This window comes from Acinonyx jubatus, chromosome A3, assembly GCF_027475565.1.
Source record: "Acinonyx jubatus isolate Ajub_Pintada_27869175 chromosome A3, VMU_Ajub_asm_v1.0, whole genome shotgun sequence".
Lineage (NCBI taxonomy): Eukaryota > Metazoa > Chordata > Mammalia > Carnivora > Felidae > Acinonyx > Acinonyx jubatus.
In genome coordinates this window covers 114,425,934-114,448,818 of record NC_069388.1, presented here as the reverse complement: position 1 = coordinate 114,448,818, position 22,885 = coordinate 114,425,934, and the positions used below count along the sequence as shown (strand labels likewise).

Sequence of the window (22,885 nt, the reverse complement as noted above, 5' to 3'; positions counted from 1 at the left end):
CAGCTCCTCCATGCATCAGGACAGTCTGTGGACTGCCCCTTCAGCTGCCACCTTCTATCCTCACCACATCGATTTTGTTAGGGGTGGGGAGGCTGTCTCACGCATCTTTAGTTTCAATTTGGAACCACTCCTGCTCATCCCCAAACTCCAAGATGGCTCTGTCAGGACTAAGGGAGAATATCTCTACACAGAGATGCCTGGAACTCAGCCTAAGGCAAAGGCCCTGTAGATGTAGGGCAGCCCCAAGCAAAGGCATCAAGCCAGGGGGCTTGCCACAGCACACTTGCTTCCTTTCTCCTGCTTCAACTCCCACTTTCCAGGGGGCAGGCCAATTCCTACAGTGGGAGAGTCGCTCTGGGAAAAAATGCAATGGCTAGCCTGATGGGCCTTGAGACTGGGGAGAATCACAGCTTTCCCACACTGTGCTGTCTTCCTTTCCCTATTCTCATGGTCTATGAAGGGAAGGTGGCCATCATATGCCCCCTGTGCTCATCTGTCTCAAATCTAGAGGATCTAGTGGATCTCTTTTGTAAGGTTCTTTCACCTTCCATTTCCTTTTCCCTGACCCTGCCCTTTCCCTCTGAGTTCCTGCTGAGAGGCTATGGGTTTCCTGGAAAGTGCACTAATGAGAGAAGGGGAGATCTGGAGTCCACTTTGGGCCATATCACTTCCTATTTCCTCTCTCTGCCTCAGTTTTCTCATTTGTTAAGTGGGAACTCACCAGGTAGTTGCATGCATAGGAAGATAAAGAGGGGAAACGTCTTCGCAAGACCCCATGGCTAGTCATTGGGAGGAGCTGTGGTCTTCCAAACCATGCTATCCAGGGGACTAGGCTCTGCTACTCAGAAAGCACTGAAATCCCTCTGGCACTCTTCCTTCACATGCATGCACATTCTCAGCCTGCACTTCAGGGAGACTCTGAACTCCACTTCACCCTGTGACATCAATGAGTCCCAGCCTCCAACCACACACTTTAACAGATTGATGGTCTGAATTCTCAGCAGCCTTGAGCAGTGCTGTCTGGTCTCTTCCAGGATTGGTGGGGCAAGAATGCTGAGTGCAGAAGTCAAGTTCATGAGATTGGGCAGACGCCTACAGGATGGCATGGCAGCAGAGGCCAGCACCCGCCCTGCCCATGGATGGGAGGCCTTACCATCTGGGCTTCTCCCAAGAAAGGGAGGCCATGCTGGAAGGAAGTTCGGCCCCAAGGACAGCTCATCTAAAACAGTAGGCAGCCCGGACACCCAACATTCCTAACTTCTGGAGAACATAGGAAGAGGCACTTGGTACTGGTACTTGGTACTTGGTACCAGAGGTACTTGGTACTTGGTACTTGGCTGGATGGACTCTCCCATCCAGCCCAACGAGGCATTTCAGAGGCCTGAAGATGGATATAGAGTTTAGGTATGGGGACAACATCCTTCTTGAAGCTAAGATTTTATTCCTCCTGGGACTGTAGGAGCTTGTAGTTTTTTGAAGCACAGCTAAATACAGATGAGTCAGCAGTAGGAGAGTAGGGTGGAGATTTTCAAGAAATTATTAAGGAGGCCATAGAGCTTTTTGGAAAAGCAGTAGACAGGCTATCCCCTCCTGACCCAGCACACCATGGAGGTAAACAATGGGTAATATCACTGTTCGGATGGGACTCCTCTGAAAGATATTTTCTTAGAAAGAAGGTAACTCTAAGCTTAGATAGAAATCTGAAGTCTATCTTCTGTAAACATGCCACAAAGAAAGATCTTTCACCCTTGATTATAAACTAATCAGATCTGGGGCCCCTCAAAAGTGGGGTTTTATGATGGCATTTATTCTTATGGAATAAGAAAAAAAAGGTATGCACAGAGATACCCTGGTTCAAATTTGCTTTCCAATGTTACTGCTTCTAGAGGCCCAGTGGATCACTGAGTAAGCAAGTGAATATCTTCTGGAAGCTTGAGGAGCTCACGGACATGGGTATCTGGTGTGATTTCAGTATTGTGTAAGCCTCAGAGGTTCTGGAATGAAGCTTGTTCCAATCTCTATTGAATTGATACCACTGTGGTATCCCTGACCAGTTCTGCTCTGGGGTCCCACACTCCTGCACGACCTGCTTAGGTGGCTACAATGATTTGCTCTTTCCCTACCTGCTCAAGTCCTGATGATAAAATCCCATTTCCAGCATATTAAATTACTTTCATTTTGGCCTTTTAACACTCCCCTTGGCTGTTTTCTTCTTGGCTCCATCTGTACTTTGGGAAATAAATACCTTTAACACCCACTCGTTAAATGCCCACTTTGCCAGCTGGTCTTCTGGCCTCTGGAAGGACCACCAGCCTGGGCAGCCAAAGGGCCCTACAGAACAGTGCCCGAGACACTGCCTTGGGAATATTAGCAATAATGGCTCAATCTGGACCCTACCCATTGAAAGATGACTGTGAGTTTTAAGTAGATGTCACAGACTCTGGAAATTTGCAGCCAAAAGCCAAATGGCCCTTTACATCATCAGTTTTGGACATGGGGAGGGACTTACCCATGCTTTCCCGGAGTGGGTACCAGAAGGATCTCTCTTCCAGCCTCGTTGTGGGGCAGTAGCTGGGCGACATATCTCCCAGAAGGCTGCAGATGCCTGTGCACTGAGACAGCCAGGCTGCAGTGCTCGCTGCTGCTCCTCATCCATGGGCTCAGGATGGTGTGCTTGGAGTTTGCTGAGGTGTTGAGGAGCAGGAAGGAGCCTGGCAAGAGACAGACAAGGTGACTCTGCAGGTGTGTACAGATAGCACCAGCAGCATCTTCGTGGCAGGATATAGAGACCAATGGCACTAAAGTCAGCAATGGTATAGGACTTTCTCACCTTCTTCACATACACACAACCCTCTTTCCCTTTTCTTAGATCATCTTTGTGAAAAGCAAAGCCTGAAGCAAGAGAATGGTAATTCTGGACTTACTAAGGCTCTCACCTTAGTTCCCTGTCTCACTAGTTCTATGTACTGGAGTCCCAGGTTCTTCATCTGTAAAATGGCAATGAAAACACCTATATCAAAGGGTGGTTGTAAAGATTATATGAGATAAGCATGGGGAGTACTTTACCCAGTTTTGGGTGGAGAGGAAGGCCCCTATTAAATCATCAATTACTTGATTTCAACTGTCTTCTAAGTTAAAGTAGAGATGATAGCTTACAGATTATTTGTCAGCCAATAGGCATGATTAACAAAGTCTCACAGGCAACTGGAGAAAAATAGGGGGTATTACCTAATCCCCATATAATAACCAGCATGAGAAACCCAACCCAGATGCTAAGATGTTCTGATGGATTTACAGCCTGGTGTAGAGGGACAGCCTAAATAGTCGCTGCCTCCAAAATGTGCCAAGAATGGAGCCAGGACACTAGTGCCATTTTGTAAACATCCATGTAGGGTGTTTCCAAACACTACAAACCAAAGCACACTCTGGGGGCATCTCAGGCCACCCTACAGGTCACAGTTTAAATAAAAGCTGAGTTCTCCATATCACATTCAAGCCAACTTAGCACTCAATTTATGGCCAATTCAGAGTTTCTCAGGAATGTATGGATTGGCTCTACAATCTCAAATAACTCTGACCAGTTCAAGGTTTTCCTTGACAGGTGGGTGGCTTGGAGAGGCAGCATTTGGGTCACTTATTATGTAGTAGTCAAGTTCACAGCTCATGCTCCTTTTGTTACTAGCTGAGTGATCTTGTGCAAAGCATTAACTTTCTCAGGTTTCAGTTTTCTCGTTTATAAAACCGAGTGAGAAGGGTTGGCTGAACTCAATAATCTCTTAAGATCCATTTCAGCTCTTGAGTCTATGCGTCATGTGGATTTGTAACTGGTCTCCATAAAGAAAGCCCTACAAATCCTCTCTGGTGCCGTGCCGTGCCTGTGGCAAAATATGCCTCTGGGGCAAGCCAACCCTAATTCCAGTAGTATAGGCCAAGTGATCTACAAGAAACCTGTATTCATGGGGATTACTGTCAGCATAAAAGCACAGCACCATTTTATTGTTCCAGGCATTCCTTCTGATGCATTAATTTCACTTGTCACACTTCTGCACTGAAGTTTTGGACCATTTGATGCTGCTTCTTTTGCAGTGGAAGACTATTCCAAGATTCCTGACTCCTCCAGTGGGAACCAGCTAATGAGTGCTCAGCCCTCTTAAATCACTCCTGAGCACTTCAAGCTGGTCTCCTTCTATAGACAACCCAATTTACCAGGTAGGTAAATGAACTAGCAGTCAGCAGTAGAGAATGATACAGATGAAAGAAGGGATCCCTACCAGAAGCATTCTTTAAGGAGAAGGTATTGTGTCAGGAATTGGAGATTTGCAATATTCTGGAAGTAGATAAATGTGACTTCCAGTTATAATCAGGATGAGGTCAGTGCAAGACTGTTTCTGAGCTGGACTGGGGACCAGGGGTCAGCATGGCAAACTGCACCCTTTGTAATTGTTGGGAAGTTTCAGCATGGCAGATGGGCCAGTGGAAAGTGCTCTACAACCCTCAGTAAATAATCTATACTATTACTCTGTTTTACAATGGGAGAGGTATTCTTGTGATGGGTACAGAGGTAGAAGAAAGGGAATAGAATCAAATATCAGAACTAGACAGGACTTAAAGATCACGTAATATGATGCCCTAACTTTCCTAAAGAAGCAGACTAGAAGTCAAAATGGAGAAATGACTTGTCCAACATCTTAATTTGAAACTCCAAATCAAACTCCAGGGGTTTGGATTCCTAATCAGTGCTCTTTACCTTATATGTTTCTCATTATCCCACTGTATCCCTTATCTTAAAACATGATCAGCGTGCATTGTGGCCAAGCTGTACAGCTCAGGAACTCAGAGGGGGAGGAAGAGAAGAAGGCAGACAGTGGGGTACTGAACCAAATCCATTTGTTCACTGGCTCCCTGTTCACTCTTTCTTGCCCTCAAATTTCATTTACTGGATTCCACTGTTGAGCAAACATCCAGGCACTGGCTTTGCCCTGGGGACACAGACATAAACCAGACACAGTGCTGGCTTTTAAGGAACTCCAGGTCCAGTAGGGGTGATGAGATCACTGTAATAACTACAATCAAAAGCAGAGGTTATAAAGTCATAAGACATCTACAGGTAAGGCACTTTGGGAGGCTCCAGGAAGGAGACATTAGGTTCAGTTGGGAAGATTCATAAAGAAGATGACCTTTGAGCTAGGTCTTAAAGGGAGAGAAAAACAAAGATATTGGCAGAACCGGCCATGCGGGGCTTGAGGGAAGAGGAGTAAAGGCATAAACGTAGAAAATGTGTAAGGCACTTGGCTGCAAAGGGGTACTACCTGAAGACAAGGCTGGGGCATAAGGAAGACTAGGGCAGCAAGTGTGGGGCAAGACCATATAGGACATTTCATTCCTGGCTGGAGGTATTCACTTCTATGTTTGGAAAGGTTTTTGAGCAGGAAAGTGACATCATCAGAGCGGTGCTTCAGGAAAGTTAATCTGGTATGGTAGGGGAATGGTGGAAATCAATACTGACCTGACCTCATCCTATAGTACTAATTACACTAAGCAGGGATGTGACTAAATGCAAATGTGACATGTTTAGATTGTTACTATTGTAAGCAAAGGTGCCATGTTGGGGATAGACTCTGGAATTGACTGGGGTATCCAATACCAGATTGATGTGTGTCTATCCAGAGTAGATGAGAGTCCTGGAAGCATGTCTTGGGGCACAGTCTTGCTCTAGATACTTCGGGGCATGGTCTGGGTTTAGGATGAAGGCAGCATGTCACACATATGGAAGCAACAACTGTGCCCTGGTCTGAGATTGTACTCGGATGTTTTCAGGTTGGTGGAAAGTCATACTGAAAACAGGTGTTTGAGCTATTGAGGGAAGGAATGTGGGCAAGATGAAGGAGATGTTTTCCTCTTCTCAGAAAGATTACGTGCACGTGCACGCATACCCCACCCCGGGAAATTCAAGTTCCCAGCAGGAGAAAATCATACTGCAGGTGCTGGACTTGGGGCTCTCCTGCACCAGTGTTCTTCCCTCCTGGGTGTGGAAACACATGTAAATTCTGTCCTTGTAATTCAGTAGCTCAATAACGGGACTCTTTCAAAGTTGACTGGAAGATGGATTATTTTTCCAGTTCTAATATGTGAGATGATGTTTATATGAATTTTATTTTGTGCAACTGGACTATCAATAAGAGCCTGAGCTTAAAGTATTTTCACTGTCAATGAAACTCTAGTTGAGAGCTATCTCTTCATCAGCAGCTTTTCCGTCTCAAGAAAGAAAAAAAAAAAAAAAGGAAAAAATACATTTCATAAGCTCCTTGGGATATTGTCAGTATAAATCTTTTAGAGTCAGTGAGCATTTCTATCTCCCCTCCCTCTTTTCTGTTTCTTGTTTATTTTCCTCAGAATAGCTTGGGGCTACTCAAAGGCTCCTGGGGTCCCTCGTAATTAAGATGGATGGCTGGGCAGCTCACAGACCCTCCCCCAGGGTGGGCCATGGGGGAGCAGAGAAGCTGATCAAAGAGCCCTGCTTAGTGCCAGGATCATGCTTCCCTTATTAGTGGATCATGTTGATATGCTCAATCATGAAATATGAAATGGTCATTATTTTTACCTCTGGTCACCAATATAGGGATGTGTGGCTCTTATCTCAGTCAGCAGGGTACCAAATTATGGGCCAGAAAACAAAGGGCATGAACCTTGAAGTCAGACAGACTCTTTCATGTCCAGGCCCTGTGTCTAATTCTAAACTTCAGACAAATTATCTAAAATTGTTAAACCTCAGTTTGCTCACATTTAATATGGGTGTAGCCTACCTCATGTGGCTGTTGTGGAGATGAAGTTAAATAACATGCATGAAGTGGCCAGTATGGTGCGTAGCCCTTACCAGATATGTGAACGATGTTGATTTTTGTGCTCGGAAGGGCGTCTTAACGTGGAGTTCCTTTTATCTATTACTAAACTTGCGATCAGAAGGACCAGCTCTGCCACGACCAAGCCTCCTTTGTTTGTAAAATGAAAGGGTTGGATGGAGTCTCTCTAAGGACCCTTACAGCTCCAAACTGTCAGTAACTCTATCTGCCTGCCTAGAATACTATCAATCTAAAGGAACCATGTCATGTCTCCAAGCCCCCAAGTCCTAAAGGCTTGTCCTAATTCACCTCTGTGGCGGTTCTATACCAACAGTTTTAATCGGTTGGCCAAATCGGCCAAGCTGTGAAGTGTGATTCCCTGCCCTGCTTCCTCTCTTCCAATTTACACAAACACATTTCTGGGAAGGGCTCCTAAATCGGCATCATTTATTTCTGTAGATGCTTCTGCTATAAGGCTGGTATCATCTCTAAATACCTGGTATTTAACACAATGCTTGCCATACAGCAGGTACTCAACGGCTTTTAAAAATCAAAGTAATATATGCATGTGGCTAGAAGTCAAAGAGTTCTGAATTGCTCATAATAATATTTATTTATTAAGAACATTTTTTAATGTTTTATTTTACATTTGAGAGAGAGAGAGAGAGAGAGAGCGAGCATGAGCAGGGGAGAGCAGAGAGATGGAGACAGAATCTGAAGTAGGCTCCAGGCTCTGAGCTGTCAGCACAGGAGCCTGATGCAGGGCTCGAACTCATGAACTATGAGACCATGACCTAAGCCTAATTGACTGAGCCACCCAGTCATCCCCATAATAATAATTTTTTAAAGCTACCATGTCTCCAAATCCCAGAGACATCTTTAAAGATTTCTAATTTCTTTTGGTGGCTGCCTTTACAATTCTGACTATGGTGATCGTCGTGTTATTTATTGGCTGTAGGCTCCTTACATGATGGGACAGTTAGAAAAATGGCACTCTTCTCCTTCTAATTCTTGACTGTTTTTAAAAACCTTTTTACTTTTTTATTGCTTACCTTGTTAACTTTCCAATTTATTACTTGTTCCATGAGCTTTAGACACTACCACCTGGCTCTCCTCACTAAAAGTTGAGGCTATTTATTGGTCTTTCTGCCCTTCTCTGCAATTTCCTCACCCACATCCACCTCTCAGGTCAGCTGGGCTTTTCTTTCACATCGTCAACATTGCATACGAGTGATTAAGTCTCGTGTTTGTTTACAGATTGATGCTAAACCTTGCCAACCAGTAGACAGAGATTTTATACTGATGACTATATTTTCCCAGGGCAGTGAAGAAGGGTTATGTTTGTGATCTTCTCTATAGGTCGAAATAACACAACCTACTTCATGAAGAATATTTCTAGCATCAGATCAAATGAATAGTCTTTTTCTTACACTGTCACTTGTCAAAATTGTGGCATGTTTTAACTTGCCTTCTATTGGAATCCAGAATTTCTTGTGCAGTTTGTTTTTCCAGAAATTTCTAGTTGCTCTTCTCTTTTATTTTGTTTCTGCCTTCTTTCTTTCTTTTTTCTATTTATTTTCTATCGGCCTTTTATACTGTATCACTAACGCCTTTATATATTCCTTGAAAAAAATCTCTCCCTTCTTCTCAAAGACACTGATTTCCTATTTTAATTTGTGCCAGTCGCTTTTCTGGGCTTCTGCACAGCCAATATTCTGGAATTTATTTTCACTGGGATCTTCCATTAGTCCTACCATCCTTAGGAAACTTCCTTTGGGTGAAACTTCTTTGTGAATCTTTGCCTATCTGAAATATTTTTATTTTGTCTTTACACTTGCTCAATAGCTTTCCTGGCTATAGTTTCTAGATTAGAAATTTTGCTTCAGAAATGTGAAGGCCTCATTTCAGTGTTGTCTAACATCTGTGTGACTGAGGAGAAGTCTGAGGCTAGTTTTATTGTTAATTTCTTTATCGTCAATATGCTTTTTCTCTTCTAGGAGGCTTTTAGGATCTTTAACACGGAGTTGCTGAAATTTCAGGACAATGTATCTAGATATGGATCTTTATAAAAATTCCTTCTGGCATTTGATGGTTCTTTCAATCAGAAAACACACACCTCTTTCATCTCCAGTAAATTTGTTTTGTTATTTCTCTCATACCTTCATTCTCCCCTCTTCTCAGCCTTGAATCTTTCTAAAGAGCTTTCTCTCTCCAATTAATCTCTGGTACCTAATGTGTCTTTGTTTTCTCTGGGATCATTGTTTTTGTTGTTGTTGATATTTCTTTTTCATTCTGCTGGGCTATTCATATGCTGAGTGATCCTAAATCAGCACCTTTTGTTTAAACAGGATTGACTAGCGATGCTGATAGGAACTTCAGTGTACCTAGATGGTTCTTAATCTGTCAGGATTGGCCTGATGGCGTCAGGGCCTGGCCACTTTGCTGATGCCCGCTCCCCAGCGTCAGCATGATGGACACACCACTCTGGGTATGAACACTCCTGCCAGCAGTTTTAGTTCTTCCAGCCCACCTGAACTTTTTCTTTTAATTAAAAAAAAAATGTTTATTTATTTTTGAGAGAGAGATAGAGAGCATGTGAGAAGTGGGGAAGGGGGAGCAGAGAGAGGGACAGAGGATTGGAACCTGGCTCTGGGCTGACAGCAATGAGTCTGACATGGGGCTGGAACTCACACACTTTGAGATCATGACCTGAGCTGAAGTGGATGCTTAATCGACTGAACCACTCAGGTGCCCCAAGTCCACCTGAACTTTCAGAGATGCGTTCCTTCTTTCCCCTCTAGTATCCTGCTACCTTTTAGTCTGGAAAACTGGGGTTGAGAAGGGGCAGAGGCATGTGGAACCATTCTCCCTCTCTTTACTCTGCCCCACCCTTCCGGGGGATCCCTTATCAGTACTCACTGTGGTGCCTCCCAGCAGATGGGCTCCCTCCTCTGCTCTAGCCCCTTATTGCATCTTTTCAGCTATGGCTGCTTCAGTTCCTCCATCAAGAGCTTTGTGCTCTTGAAATTGCTCATGATTTCTTCTCCTGTTCTGTTTGCTAGTTAGAATTTATTCCTCTGTTGAATTCTTTATTATCACTTGAGTGGTATTGCAGGAGAGGAGACAAGTGCGTGCTTAACCTGCCATCCTGAACCAGAAGCTTCTTAATCATGTTCTTTGAGTGAGAATACTGGTAAACAAATGCATGGATGGACAGATTTCCATCTCAGTAAATCACACAGGATTCTACCATCATTGGCTAATTGTCCATATTGCAATTAAACTATTAAATCATTACTATAAGCTATTATTCATTCAATGGGTCATGATGCTGTTCATATTAGGTGAGACCTAAGGAGCAGCAGAAGTTTAATGGGCTGGAATATGGACAGAAGAAGTACAATGTGACACACACAGGCCTCATAAGATGTATGCTATTAGATGCCGTGTCAGGGAATAATGGGGTGCTGTCCCCCACAGTACGTTCCATTGAACACCAGCCCCACAGGGTGTTGACAGGGCTCAGGAGAAAGCTCTGGGATCAAGTAAGTTGGAGGACTATTGGGTCAAACAAAAGTAAATGGGCTCTTTCACTGTAGGGTTTCTTAGAAACTTAGTACACCATAGAGTCATGACTCTTTAAGAGTAGACTATAAACTTAAGATTACCCAAATTCCTTTGGAATCAGAACTCTTTTGCTGTTGTGTATGATCTACCATGGAATATGCTTTGGAAACCCACCTCTAATGTATTTCTGCTCTAGAGATCACTTGCACAGACTTGATAAAGGAAAAAAAAAAATCATGAAAAAAAAGGTAGCGTAGAAGGTGAATAATATATTTGTATCTACAGCATCCCTTAAATCTTAAATCTTCTGTGTTTGTCTGATGTTAAACTGTCCTCTCAACAAGAACTGAGCTCCTTATGGCAGCATTCTGCTTCTGGAGAGGCTCCTCTAAGTTACCACATGGGTTTTTCTCCCTGATGAGACTTAAAAGCACTACATCCATATCTGGCTTTCAGAATGTCAGAACTAGAGACAAACATGGCGGTCACAAAGCTTAACACCTAGCTGTACTGGGGAGAAAGCCAAGAAGCAAAGAAGCTAAGGATTGCCCAAGATTACACTGCAAATTTGTTGTGGATCTGGAATTCAAAATAAGGTTTTCAGACTTCTTGTCCAGTGGAACCCTGGTCCCCATCTGTCTATGATAGAAACCTGTGATGATGTTTCTGGCAAGACACCTGTTGCTCCTGACCTCACTTTCCTTTCTCTGCACCCTCATAGGTCTGAATACTAGGCTCAGAAGATGGTCTCAAGCCCATCCATCTGACTATCTGCAAAGGTCACAGACTAAGGCTAGGCCAGTGAGACGACAGGTGAGTTCTTTGGAAATCACTTGTGGGAGCTTACGGTGGTCCCCTTTGGCTGGGCAGCATGTGAAGTTCTCCTCTGTGTATGTGGTCTTACAAAGTGGCCAAAACACATGAACACCACATTAAGAGTTCTCCTATTGTTTATTTTTCAAATTCGAATTCTGCTACCCTGCCCTCAACTCTGGTTTTAGGTTTTAGTGCAGAATTTTGAAATTTAAAGGAAGGGATAGGTAGGATTATGTTCACTGGCATGCTTTGCCTAATAGTGGGTTAATTTACAAATTTAGAACTTCAGAGACCTAGAGCTCTTGGGGGTCATCATTTGGTGCAACCTTTCACTTTGCGGGGCAGGACACTCGATCCAGTGGGATGAAGGGATAGGCCTGAGCTCCTGAGCGGGCAGCTGAGCTGTGGTAGAAACCCAGCACCTCCAGTACCAGCCCTGTGTACTTTTACCATCTCACTCTGCTGTGATGTCAAATATTTGGAATTAGCTCTTCCGCCCTCCACCACCAGGACTTAACTGTATTGCTTTACTGCCCCTTCGCTGCGAAGCACTTTGAAGAGAAATGATACCAGTTTTTGAGATCAAATGATTAGAAAAACCAAGTGTGCTCATTAAGGGAGGGAAGGGAGGTAGGGAGAGTTGATTTTCCTTGACAGTATTATTAATCTTAACACTATGAGTTCAGTTGTAGCCCAGAGTAATAGCACATTTGCATGTTTGGTGGAGTTCTGTAAACTGCATCTAATATCCAAGTTAACTGAAGCAAAAATATATTTACACTTGTGTGTGTGTAGTAGGTATGTGTATATTTGTGTGTGCATGCATATAAATAGCTATATAAATGTGTATATCATCATGTATGTGTGTATGTTTATACAGATGCCTTATTAGATCTCTGACCCTCTTAAAAAAGAATAAATCGATAAATCTTTCTGAGGACACACTTTTTTTTTTTTAACCAACAGGTTTTATTTAGGAAAAAGGGAAAAAGCCATAACCTCTATATACCACATGCGTGTCCTGGGATGTCAGCAAAAACCAGATAATAAAAGGCAAAGCAAATAAATAGAAGGAACAGAAGCTAAAGTGCTGAGAAACCTTTTTTTCCCTAAGAGCTCATTTTGGTAATCCTCAAGGAAAATAGAAAAGCACTTGATCTGATGAGAGGGAGAAAGGAGAGGCCAAATGAAAACTAAACAATTGATTTAATTCCATGAGAAGCAGGAGGAAGGAGAGAGAAAATTATCTGCTGCAGGCGGGGCAGGAATGGGAGGTGGTTGGAGGACCAGAGTGCCTTTGTTGTAACAAAATCCCCTTTGGAGGGAGAGAAGCATGAAATCAGGTTTTGCCTTACCCACATATGTTCTTAGCTCTGGAATCAGATTATTCAATTTTTGCTTTAAGTCCCAGATGTCAGGGTATAAAAATCGTCCATGTTACTTTTTAAATTTTGCTAAGACAGAGCAGATTTTGTCTATGCATTTCATTGATTTTCTTTAATTAAAATTTTAAAAAGCAATTTTTTACCCATTTTCTTATAGGAGTCTCACAGGATCTTAGCTTCCTAATAGTAAGTTCTGATGTTCCATGAACTGGCTCTCAGACACTCCTCTGTTGAAGAAGGAGCACAAAACATGAGCCAACATTGACAACTAAGTGATGCAGTCGAAAAGCAAGAGAAGGCCACCATGGCACTGCTTGCCAATCTGGGCATGCTGTATGGAGCACTAAGAGACCAAATCTTCATTTTTTAGAAGAGGGAACCACATGCAGGATGGTGAGGGGCCGGCCTGAGGCAGGCCTGAGGCTATGCTGAGTTCTCTGGGTTTTTTCCAATTGGTCTCCCCACTTCTTGCTTACCTTCCTCCCCTTACATTCCACACACAGCAGCCAGAGTCATATTCTTAAATATAATTTAGTCACTCTCTTGTTTTAAATTCTCCAATAGCTTCCCATTGACCATGAATCAAAACCCAAATTTCTTACTATGATGTACAAGGAAGGTCAGAGGGGAATTGAGCTGTAGCAGATACTATAGGTTGGCTCACTCAACCCCCGACCAACTTCCTTCTCTCTTGACTTTCTTTTTTATTGAGATTTCAAGTTAACAAATGACTTGATTTCACCAGTTTCTTTTTTCTTTTCTTTCTTTTTTTTTTTTATATAGATAAGAGTGGCTATGTGACACAGTCTGGCCAATGAAATGTAAGCAAAATTGTGCTCATAGAGTTGCCAGGGTTAGCAAATAAAAATACAGGACACCTCTGAGGCACATAGGTGGCCCTGTTGGCTAAGCGACTGACTCTTGATTTCAACTCAGGTCATGATTTCATGATTCGTGAAATCGAGCCCTAGGTCAGGCTCTGCACTATCAGCACAACAAACATTAAAAAAAAATACAGGACACCTAGTTAAATGTGAATTTCCTTAATGGTGAATAATTTTTTTCAGTACAAATATGTCTCAAATATTGCCCGGGGCATGTTTAGACTAAAAACATTATTTGTTGTTTTTCTGAAACTCACATTTAACTGGACATCCTGTTTTATCTGGCAACTGTATGTGCTGGAGAATTTGGGGACAACTTCACCCCTCTGCTTGTTTTTTTTCTTGCCTGGAACATAGACAGAAGGCCTTGAGGTATGGCAGCTGTCTTCCGACTATAAAGTGACAGGCAAGAGCATGTGGAATAGAAAGGTAACGGGACTTAAGTCACTACTGGTGTTGTTGGACACCTGCACCATTACTTGCCTCTAGTCTTCTCATGGGAAAAATAAAACAAAGCACCCAAGATCTTTATTTGGCTAAGCCACTGCAGCAAGGGCTTCGGTTGTTTTGTAGCTGACTTTGTGAGCAGGGAGCTTGTCTGTCTTGGGCCAGCTGTTAGTGCCTAACACAGTGACAGGGACAGTGCTTCCTCAATGAATATTTGCTGAGTGGATAAAGAAATGTTACTTAACAAAAGAGCAGATAATTCACTTGTTTTCTTGTATCTTATCTAGAATAGTGTCGTTCTTCTTATTTATATTGAGGAGAACACTGTTCCTTTTGCACCGCTTGGTGGCTATGGAAGGATTATTATTTACAACACTAAACAAATCAATTTTTAATATGCCTGGAAGTTTGGACTCTTCAGATCAGTGTGTCTCAAACTGTGGTTTATAAGCCATTAGTGAGCCATGAAATCAATTTAGTGGGTATGACCAACATTAAATAAAGAAAAGGAGAAAGAGAAAGAGGAGGAAATTAGAAGGAGGAAAAAAGTAGAATGGAATTTAAAAATATCCACATTGTGATTCTCCTTTGGGGAATAATGGCTATTGATCTGTATGTACACACACACACACACACACACACACACACACACACACAGGTGCACATGCGTTTCTGTGTACCACGTTATGTACAGTATACTTCTTCCTATGGATCACAGTTAAAAAAATGGAAAGTCTCAAGATGAATATTTTTTTTAAATTTCAAATGTCTATATATGGACATTATATTGGCAGGATTCTGGTCCCTAAGCTACATCTTGTTAGCTCAGTGACTTTGGGAGGAGAAGTAATCTATTTGGACAGCATTTTATGATATATAAAACTCTCTCATATAACACTCTAATAATAATTTGGTGAAATACAGGCTATCTCCAATTGTAACTGTGCCTAATATGGCAGCCACTAGCTTAACATGTCTACTGGTACTGAAAATGTGGCTCATGCACTGAGGAACTGAATTCTTCATTTTATTTAACTTTAATTCAAATTTAAAAATTGATAGTTGATTCAGTTATTGGGAAAATGTGAACAACTTGGGTATGTCAATCTAATTTTTCAACTATAAATTTTATGAAATACAGATAAAATATTTCAGATGAATATGTAGCTTCCAGGTTGTAGTGGAAGCTGCTATAAAATGTATATTGACTTTAAAATATTTAGTTACAGAAAAAAGAATATACAATATTTCATCAATATTTTTATATTGATTACACATTGGATAATGGATATATTGGGTTACAATATTTCACCAATAATTTTCTATTGATTACATGTTGGATAATATTGGGTTAAATAATATATATTATTAAAATTAAGTTCATCTGATTCTTTTTACTTCTTGTAATGTGCTTTACAGAAAATCCAAAATTACATTTTTGGCTCATACTATATTTCTCTTGGACAGCACTGCTCTGAGGATTAAGTGTCTCATCCTAGGTCATGAAATAAGTAAGTGCTTCAACCACTATTACATTCCAGGTCATTTGACTCCAAATCTGTGGCCCTTTCCATGAAACTACAACAAGCCACCTCTCCTAGGCTTCACCGTTATCTTTAAAAACAGTGAGTGAAATATAGAATATAGGATGATAATAGGATAGGAAAATAGGATAAGGATGGCTAATATTTAATGAGTAGTTAACATGTCCTGGGCACTGGGTTAACATTTTACAAGGTTTACTGCATTTGATTTCATAACAACCTGTTAAGTATGTATATGATGATTATATGAACTTTTTAGATAAGGAAATGGAGGCTCAGAGAGATCAATTAACCTGCCTCTCAGCTCAACGTGGCGTAGACTGAGGGGCCCAGAGCCTAGGAGATTCACGCAGATGACTGAACATTTAGGCCTCTTCCCTGGACAACAGCCCTCACAAGAGTAGCTGGGCTCTGTTTGGGTGACATATAAGCAGCTATATCTCCCGGAGTCCTTTAGATTCATTTCCTTTGGGAAATAACGTTTGCTGATCTTGCTGCTGATTCCAACAGCATGCAGTAGAAATCTCCAAGCTCCACAGGCTTTGAATATATGGATAAGGTCAAGAAGGTGACTTTGTATCTGAAAATTTTTCAGCCCGAAAATTGAAATATTGCCTTCATTACTATGGGTGTTTATTTAAAGACCTACTTTCAATGTGAAACTAAATTTCAATAATAGCCCTCAAAGATAGGGACAAGTCATACTTGCCCAGTGAAATTATTTTTTTGTTATAAACATTGTATACGCTTGTTAAATGCAATTTAGAAAAACAAAATATTAAGAGAAAATAATTTATCTAGTGTCTTACTATTCAAACTTTCTATTTTACTTGTTTTTTGTTCCTCCACATGCACATGATTTTTAAAATTTATAATTCTATTAAATATATTTTTTCTTGCTCTTTCACTTAGCATTGTGTCATAAGCATTTTCTAGGATCTTATGTAGGCTTTGAAAATGTATTTATTGATACTTGTATAATGTTCCAATAAAGGAACATCACATTTAAACTATTTTTTTAGTTTAGACAGGTTGTTTCTGACTCTTTGTTGTTATAGATAAAGTTGTTCCACTCCTCTGCATATCACAGTCTTTATGGGAGGTAGTCTGTCAACACGAATCAAAAATCTTAAATTGTACATGTTCTTTGACCCAACAATTGCCTTTACAGGGGTCTGCTTTAAAAAACAGTAATCTATAAAGTCTTCTTTGCAAAGTTGCGTAGCACTATTTATGTGAGCAAATATTTAGAAATGGTAAATGTTGGACATAGGAGATTAGTTCAGGAATGTATGGTATATCTATGTGATAGAGTACTTCATGAAGCCACTAAAAAGATTGTCTTGAGGAACAGGTGAGGATTATTAACTAACACTGACAATAATAACAATAGCTTTCTTTTATTTAGTGGCAGGCACTGTGCTTATACATATTTAGGAACTAATTTAATCCTTAACAACCTATGTGTTTGGTGCTATTATTATCATTTCCTTTGTAGGTAGAGATGAAGAAACAAGCTTAGAGGGTTAGGTGATCTCTCAGGGCCCTTCAGTTGGCCACTGAGTAAGCAATGGAACCATGACACAAACCTGGTGGTCTGTCTCCAGGGCTTACCTCCTTAACCACTGTGCTGTATAAATACCTAGGATGTTCACAGTCTATCTCTAGATGGAAAATGCAATTACAAGACAGCAGGGATAGTGTGACCCCGATATAGTAAAATATAATAAATATGTGAATATGTATATGAGAAAAGAAAATACTTAAGGGTATTCACCAAAAGGTTAAGTGGGTAGAATGTTTTTTTACACATGTGTTTTTTAATTTTTCCAAAGCACCTATTACTTTTTTGGTATTTTTTATTTAGGTAAAAATATGTAACATAGAATTCATCATTTTAACCATTTAAAAAATTTTTTTTAATTAAAAACAATTTTTAATGTTTATTTATTCTTTGAGAGAGAAAGAGAGAGAGCACAAACAGGCAGAGAGAGGGAGACACAGAATCTGAAGCAGGCTCCAGGCTCTGAGCTGTCAGCACAGAGCCCAGCGTGGGGCTTAAACCCAGGAACCGTGTGATCATGACCTAAGCTGAAGTCACACACTTAACCAACTGAGCCACCCAGGCACCTCTCACCATTTTAACCATTTTTAAGTGTACAATTCAGCTGCATTATGTATGCTCACAATGTTGTGCAACTATCATCACCATCCAATTAAGAATTTTCTCATCATCACAAAGAGAAGCTCCTGGTTACCCCTTTACCCCAGTCCCTGGTAACTTCTATTCTTTCTGTCTCTATAAACTTGACTACTCTAAGTACCTCACCTAAGTGGAATCATACATTTGTCCTTTTGTGATTGGCTTATTTCATTGAATGGAATTTCTTCAAGGTTCATATATGTTGTAGCATGTGTCAGAATTTCATCCCTTTTTAAGGCTGAATAGGATTCCATTGTGTATATACCACATTTTGTTTATCCATTTATCTGTTGATGGATATTTGGGTTGTTTTTATCTTTTGGCTATTGTGAATAATGTTGCTACGAACATGGGTGTACTAGTATCTGTTGGAGTCCCTGCTTTCAATTCTTTTGGGAATATACCTAAGAGTGGAATTGCTGGGTCATATGGCAATCCTATGTTTAACCGTCTGCGGAATTGCCTAATTGTTTTCTACCATGGCCACACCAGTTTAAATTCCCACCAGCATTGTTCAAGGATTTCAATTTCTCTACATCTTCACCAGTATTTATTTTCCTTTTTTTTTTTTAAAAAAAAGTAATAGCCATCCTAATTGGTATAAAGCGGTATCTCATTGTGGTTTTGATTTGCATTTCCCTAATGACTGTCGATGTTGAGCATCTCTTCATGTGTTTATTGGCCATTTATATATTTTCTTTGGAGAAATGTCTATTCAAGTCCTTTGTCCAAGTTTTAATTGGGCTATTTGTTTTCATCTGTTCCTTTTTAAATGAGAAAAATAAACCACAGTGACTTTTATATAGGATTAAAAACATACATACCTGATTGTGTCTTTTCTTGCCTCTCTACCTTGGGCTGCTTCTAGAGTGAAATTCATGCTACCAAAGCATGGGCAGGCCGGGCTCTCTCTGCAGCCTCCTATCTGGCATCTCTGCCTCCCACTCAGTGGTGCAGGAGTTCCAACCTTCTTGCAGACACTATATACTTTTGCCCATGCTCTACCTTTTGCAGAGATCTCCTTGCTTCCTCTTCTCCACTCTCATTACCCTCCTTCATCCAGACAAATTCTCATCATCCTTTAAGATTCATCTCAGGATGATTTCTTCAAATAATCCTTCCAAACCCTCCAGACTGAGCTATCATGTTACTCCTGCATTTGCTCTGTGCTCTGGATGCCTCTGCCATTTACCTCCTAATGATGGAGTTATCTGTGTCTGTCTCCCACACAGGACACGCTCCCTCACCGGGAGGAAGGATAGGTCCTTGTCATCCGCATACACCAATTCCTAGCACAGAAAAGGAGCTCGATATTTGCTTAACAGAACTGAACTCTTGATTTCTATTAACTAACTGCTCACCAACAAGTCTTTCTACTGTGTCTATCAGTAATGCATAGAAGTACCTGTTTCATTGCACTCTTGGCTGCACTGGGAATGATAATATTTGTTGTTTCAATTTGCATTTCTTTAATTACTAGTGAGGTTGAGTCATTTCCCCATATGTTCTTCAATTAGTTATTTCTTCTCTTTTGTGAATTGTCTGTTCATTTCTTTTGTTCAGCTATCTATAGCAGGGTTAGTTTTCCTCATTGATTTGTAAGAGCTCTTTAAAAAACAAGGCTATTAACCCTTTGTCTATTCTATTTGCTAAAAGAAATTACTCCCATTTGTTGTCATTTAATTTTGTTTTTAGTGTAAAAATATTTGAACAATTTTATGCTATCAAAATCTTACATATAAAGTTTATCAATTTGCCTATTAATATTGATGAACTTGAATGTTCTCTAATGGTTTTCCACAGTATCACCTTCAATAATATTTGATAAAAATAATCACTTTAAAGATATACCAAATGCTTTCTGAGTCATTAGATAGAACTTTTAAGCATAATTATATTCATAGAAATCATTAAGTTTAAAAAAAAAGTAAACCTAAGTGAAATCACTGAATTTATAGTATAAATTGAGATTTCTTTAGATCTCCTTTAGCTATTATTACTAGACATAGAAAAAAGCCCTAAATTTCAACTGAGATCTAAATTGCAAAACAAGAGTCAGGTCTGGAGAAGGAGGCATATGAATAAGCATGCTTATCATCAGCCCTCAGAGGCCACTGTCTGTAGGCTGGCTTTCCTTTGGCCCAAGCCTTGGTCAGCACTGGCTTTTAGATCTGGGTTAGCAGTCAATGTTTAAAAGTCAGTAAATACCAACCACATGAATATCTGCATATTTAGCTGCTCTGGAAAATAAAAAAAGGAAGATCTGGCAACAATGGACCTGGTTTTTGGTGACAATCGCCTGGAGTTGAGTATCTGCTAACCTCTCAGAGGGCTGTGTGTTCTCTTTCCCCACAGTCCCCACCATGCCCTCATGTCCTATCACTGAAGATGAGGGTCAGTGACCATTTGTCATCTTAGGCTTGCCCTGTTTCATTCATTTACTTTGTCTGCAAGGCTGCTGTAGGCATTTGTGTTTTGGTTTGGGATATCAAATCAGGCTTCTGGAATCTACTTGGTAATCTCACCAACCAGAAAACCATGAGCTTTCAGTGTAAACCCAGTGCTTCTGAACTGGGATCAGTCAGTCTGTGAGTATTGGATTTGTCCACTTCTATAAGTGTAAATTGCTACCTGCTTCCCACTCCTACCCACCATCCCTTTCACTTCCTCCTTCCCTTGGTTTGGATCTAATGAACATGATTTATATTGACTTCAATTCAGAAATTCTGTAACAAAGCCCACCTAAAGCATAGTGAAATAACCTGCACTGTGACTGTCTGAAGATGCCGTTGGCATCTTATATCTTATGTCCTAATGGCCATATGTGGTGATGGCAAATAAATAGGGGCAGACTCTCAATTTCTTTAGAAAACAAGAATGCTTTGAATTTCAAAAATCAGGAGGGAGAAAAAAAGACCAAAGATCAATCAGTTACCTAGGACTAAAGAAAAAGAAAAGGATAACTGTTATATATTTATAAATACAATTTAGAAAAAAAAATTGGTTGTGGATGGAAAAACTAAATAGCTTTCAGGCTGTTAAAAGGTGTAAGCTTGTGCAGAAAGAAACTTAAGGGCCAGGCCAAAGGATCCTGACACAGGAGAGGGGGATTGGAATCCTGGCAGCTACATCCTCACTGAATGATAAAATGGTCAAAACTGGTCCCTAAGGAGATATGGCATCAGAGCTCTGCACCTACAATGGCCCATTTGGTACCTGGGAGCCTACCTGAGACATGCTGCAGCTCTGACATGGCCCCAGCACTTAGAGGTCTGATCACCTGGGCCAAATCCTGGCTCTGCATTACATGCTATGTGATCTTACTACAGAATGAGGTAAATAGCCTCTCTAAGGCATTTGTAAAATAGGACAGTGATAGGATGCTCTTACAGACGTGTGGTGAAGATTCATAGAGGAAAACCATGTAAAAGCACTTAGCAGACACTCTGGTATTCAGCAAGGGCTCAATAACTGTTCACTCTCATTATTACTGTCATCACGATCATTACTATTGCAAACAAGACTGTCCTAAGCACTTGTGTTGCTGTCAAGACAACTTTCAATGATGAAGGAGACAAGAAATGCAGCAGGGACAAAATTTCAAGGTCACGGTCACCATATAAGGACCTGAATGGGGGTAGGCCAGGCCAGGCGGAGGCTGGGGGAGGGGAGTAGAAAGGCAGTGCTGTGATTTTATATGCTCACTCTTCTTAAATACAAAAGTTATTATCAAGAAGTCTTAGGTTCTGCTAGTGAGTTTAGTAGAGCCTATGTGAACTATCCAAGTTTCATTTTAAACCTGGAAGTGACATTCAGCTTAGGGTTTTCTGATCAATATTCTACTGGCACAGGTTTATACTGATGACATTTCCCAAGTTTCTTGAGGCTTGTTACTAAGCCTTAAGGGACCGGAGCTAGCCTTCATTTGAAATTTATAATCTTACACTATTTAGCCTATGTTATAAGTTGTAAATATCTCTCATCCAGACAACTTGTAGTAAATGACACTTTCCATTTTGATTTCTCCCTTCTTTTAATACTAACTGGTGAAATAAGAAATACTTTTACAAATGCTTCAGTTTTATTATCTGGCTCTCTTCTATAATATTTCATACAGCATGTGGTCTATTCCAAGGATAGGAACATGTATCACTCAAATGTATAATAAAATCACATATGCTTTGTTCTCTAAGTATTGTGTAGGTCCTAGACAGGTAGACGTTCACTGAGTGATTGATAGCTGAAAAAAGCAAATGCAACCATTTTTTAATGGAAAAAAAGAAAAGAATGAGGGAACTAAGCATAACCCTGAAATTGAGACATATCCTCTAAATTCTGCTTGTAAGTAGCCTAGAGCAGATCATCAAATAGCCTATTTGGAAACACTAAGACATATTGAAAGTGCTTGGTTTTCAGGAACCAAATGGTCATGAGTAATGTAGGTATTTCCTATCTAGCAAAGGATGCTGACACTATCTTAGGGAACTATTTTTTTTTTTTATGTTTTTTTAATTTTATTTTTGAGACAGAGAGAGACAGAGCATGAACAGGGGAGGCGCAGAGAGAGAGGGAGACACAGAATCTGAAACAGGCTCCAGGCTCTGAGTGGTCAGCACAGAGCCCGACATGGGGCTCGAACTCACGGACCGTGAGATCGTGACCTGAGCCGAAGTCGGATGCTTAACCGACCGAGCCACCCAGGCGCCCCTTAGGGAACTATTTTTAAAATAATTCCAATCAGAGTCTCAGGGCTCAGAGCTCACTGGTCTCAGATCCTGGGGCATTTGGCAGGTTGACAGGCTGGGAATAGGAGTAGAGGCAGGCCAGCAGCATGCTTCTTTGACCTTTTTTTTTTTTTTCCAAATATGAAATTTATTGTCAAATTGGTTTCCATACAACACCCAGTGCTCATCTCAACAGGTGCCCTCTTCAATGCCCATCACCCACTTTCCCCTTCCTCCCACCCCCCCATTAACCCTCAGTTTATTCTCAGCTTTTAAGAGTCTCTTATGGTTTGGCTCCCTCTCTCTCTAACTTTTTTTTTTCCTTCCCTCCCCCATGGTCTTTGTTAAGTTTCTCAGGATCCACCTAAGAGTGAAAACATATGGTACCTGTCTTTCTCTGTATGACTTATTTCACTTAGCCTAACACTCTCCAGTTCCATCCACATTGCTACAAAAGGCCATATTTCATTCTTTTT

The 22,885-nt window shown here is 40.8% G+C and overlaps 1 protein-coding gene across 1 annotated transcript in view; it reads right to left on the bottom strand.

Moving 5' to 3' along the window:
* ALK (ALK receptor tyrosine kinase) overlaps nt 1–22,885 on the bottom strand; it is a 671,492-nt gene that overhangs the window by 312,301 nt on the left and 336,306 nt on the right. The window contains exon 4 of the mRNA XM_027033475.2: nt 2,510–2,711. Within this exon, the coding sequence (XP_026889276.1) occupies nt 2,510–2,711 (202 nt within the window). The remainder of the gene's footprint in view (nt 1–2,509; nt 2,712–22,885) is intronic.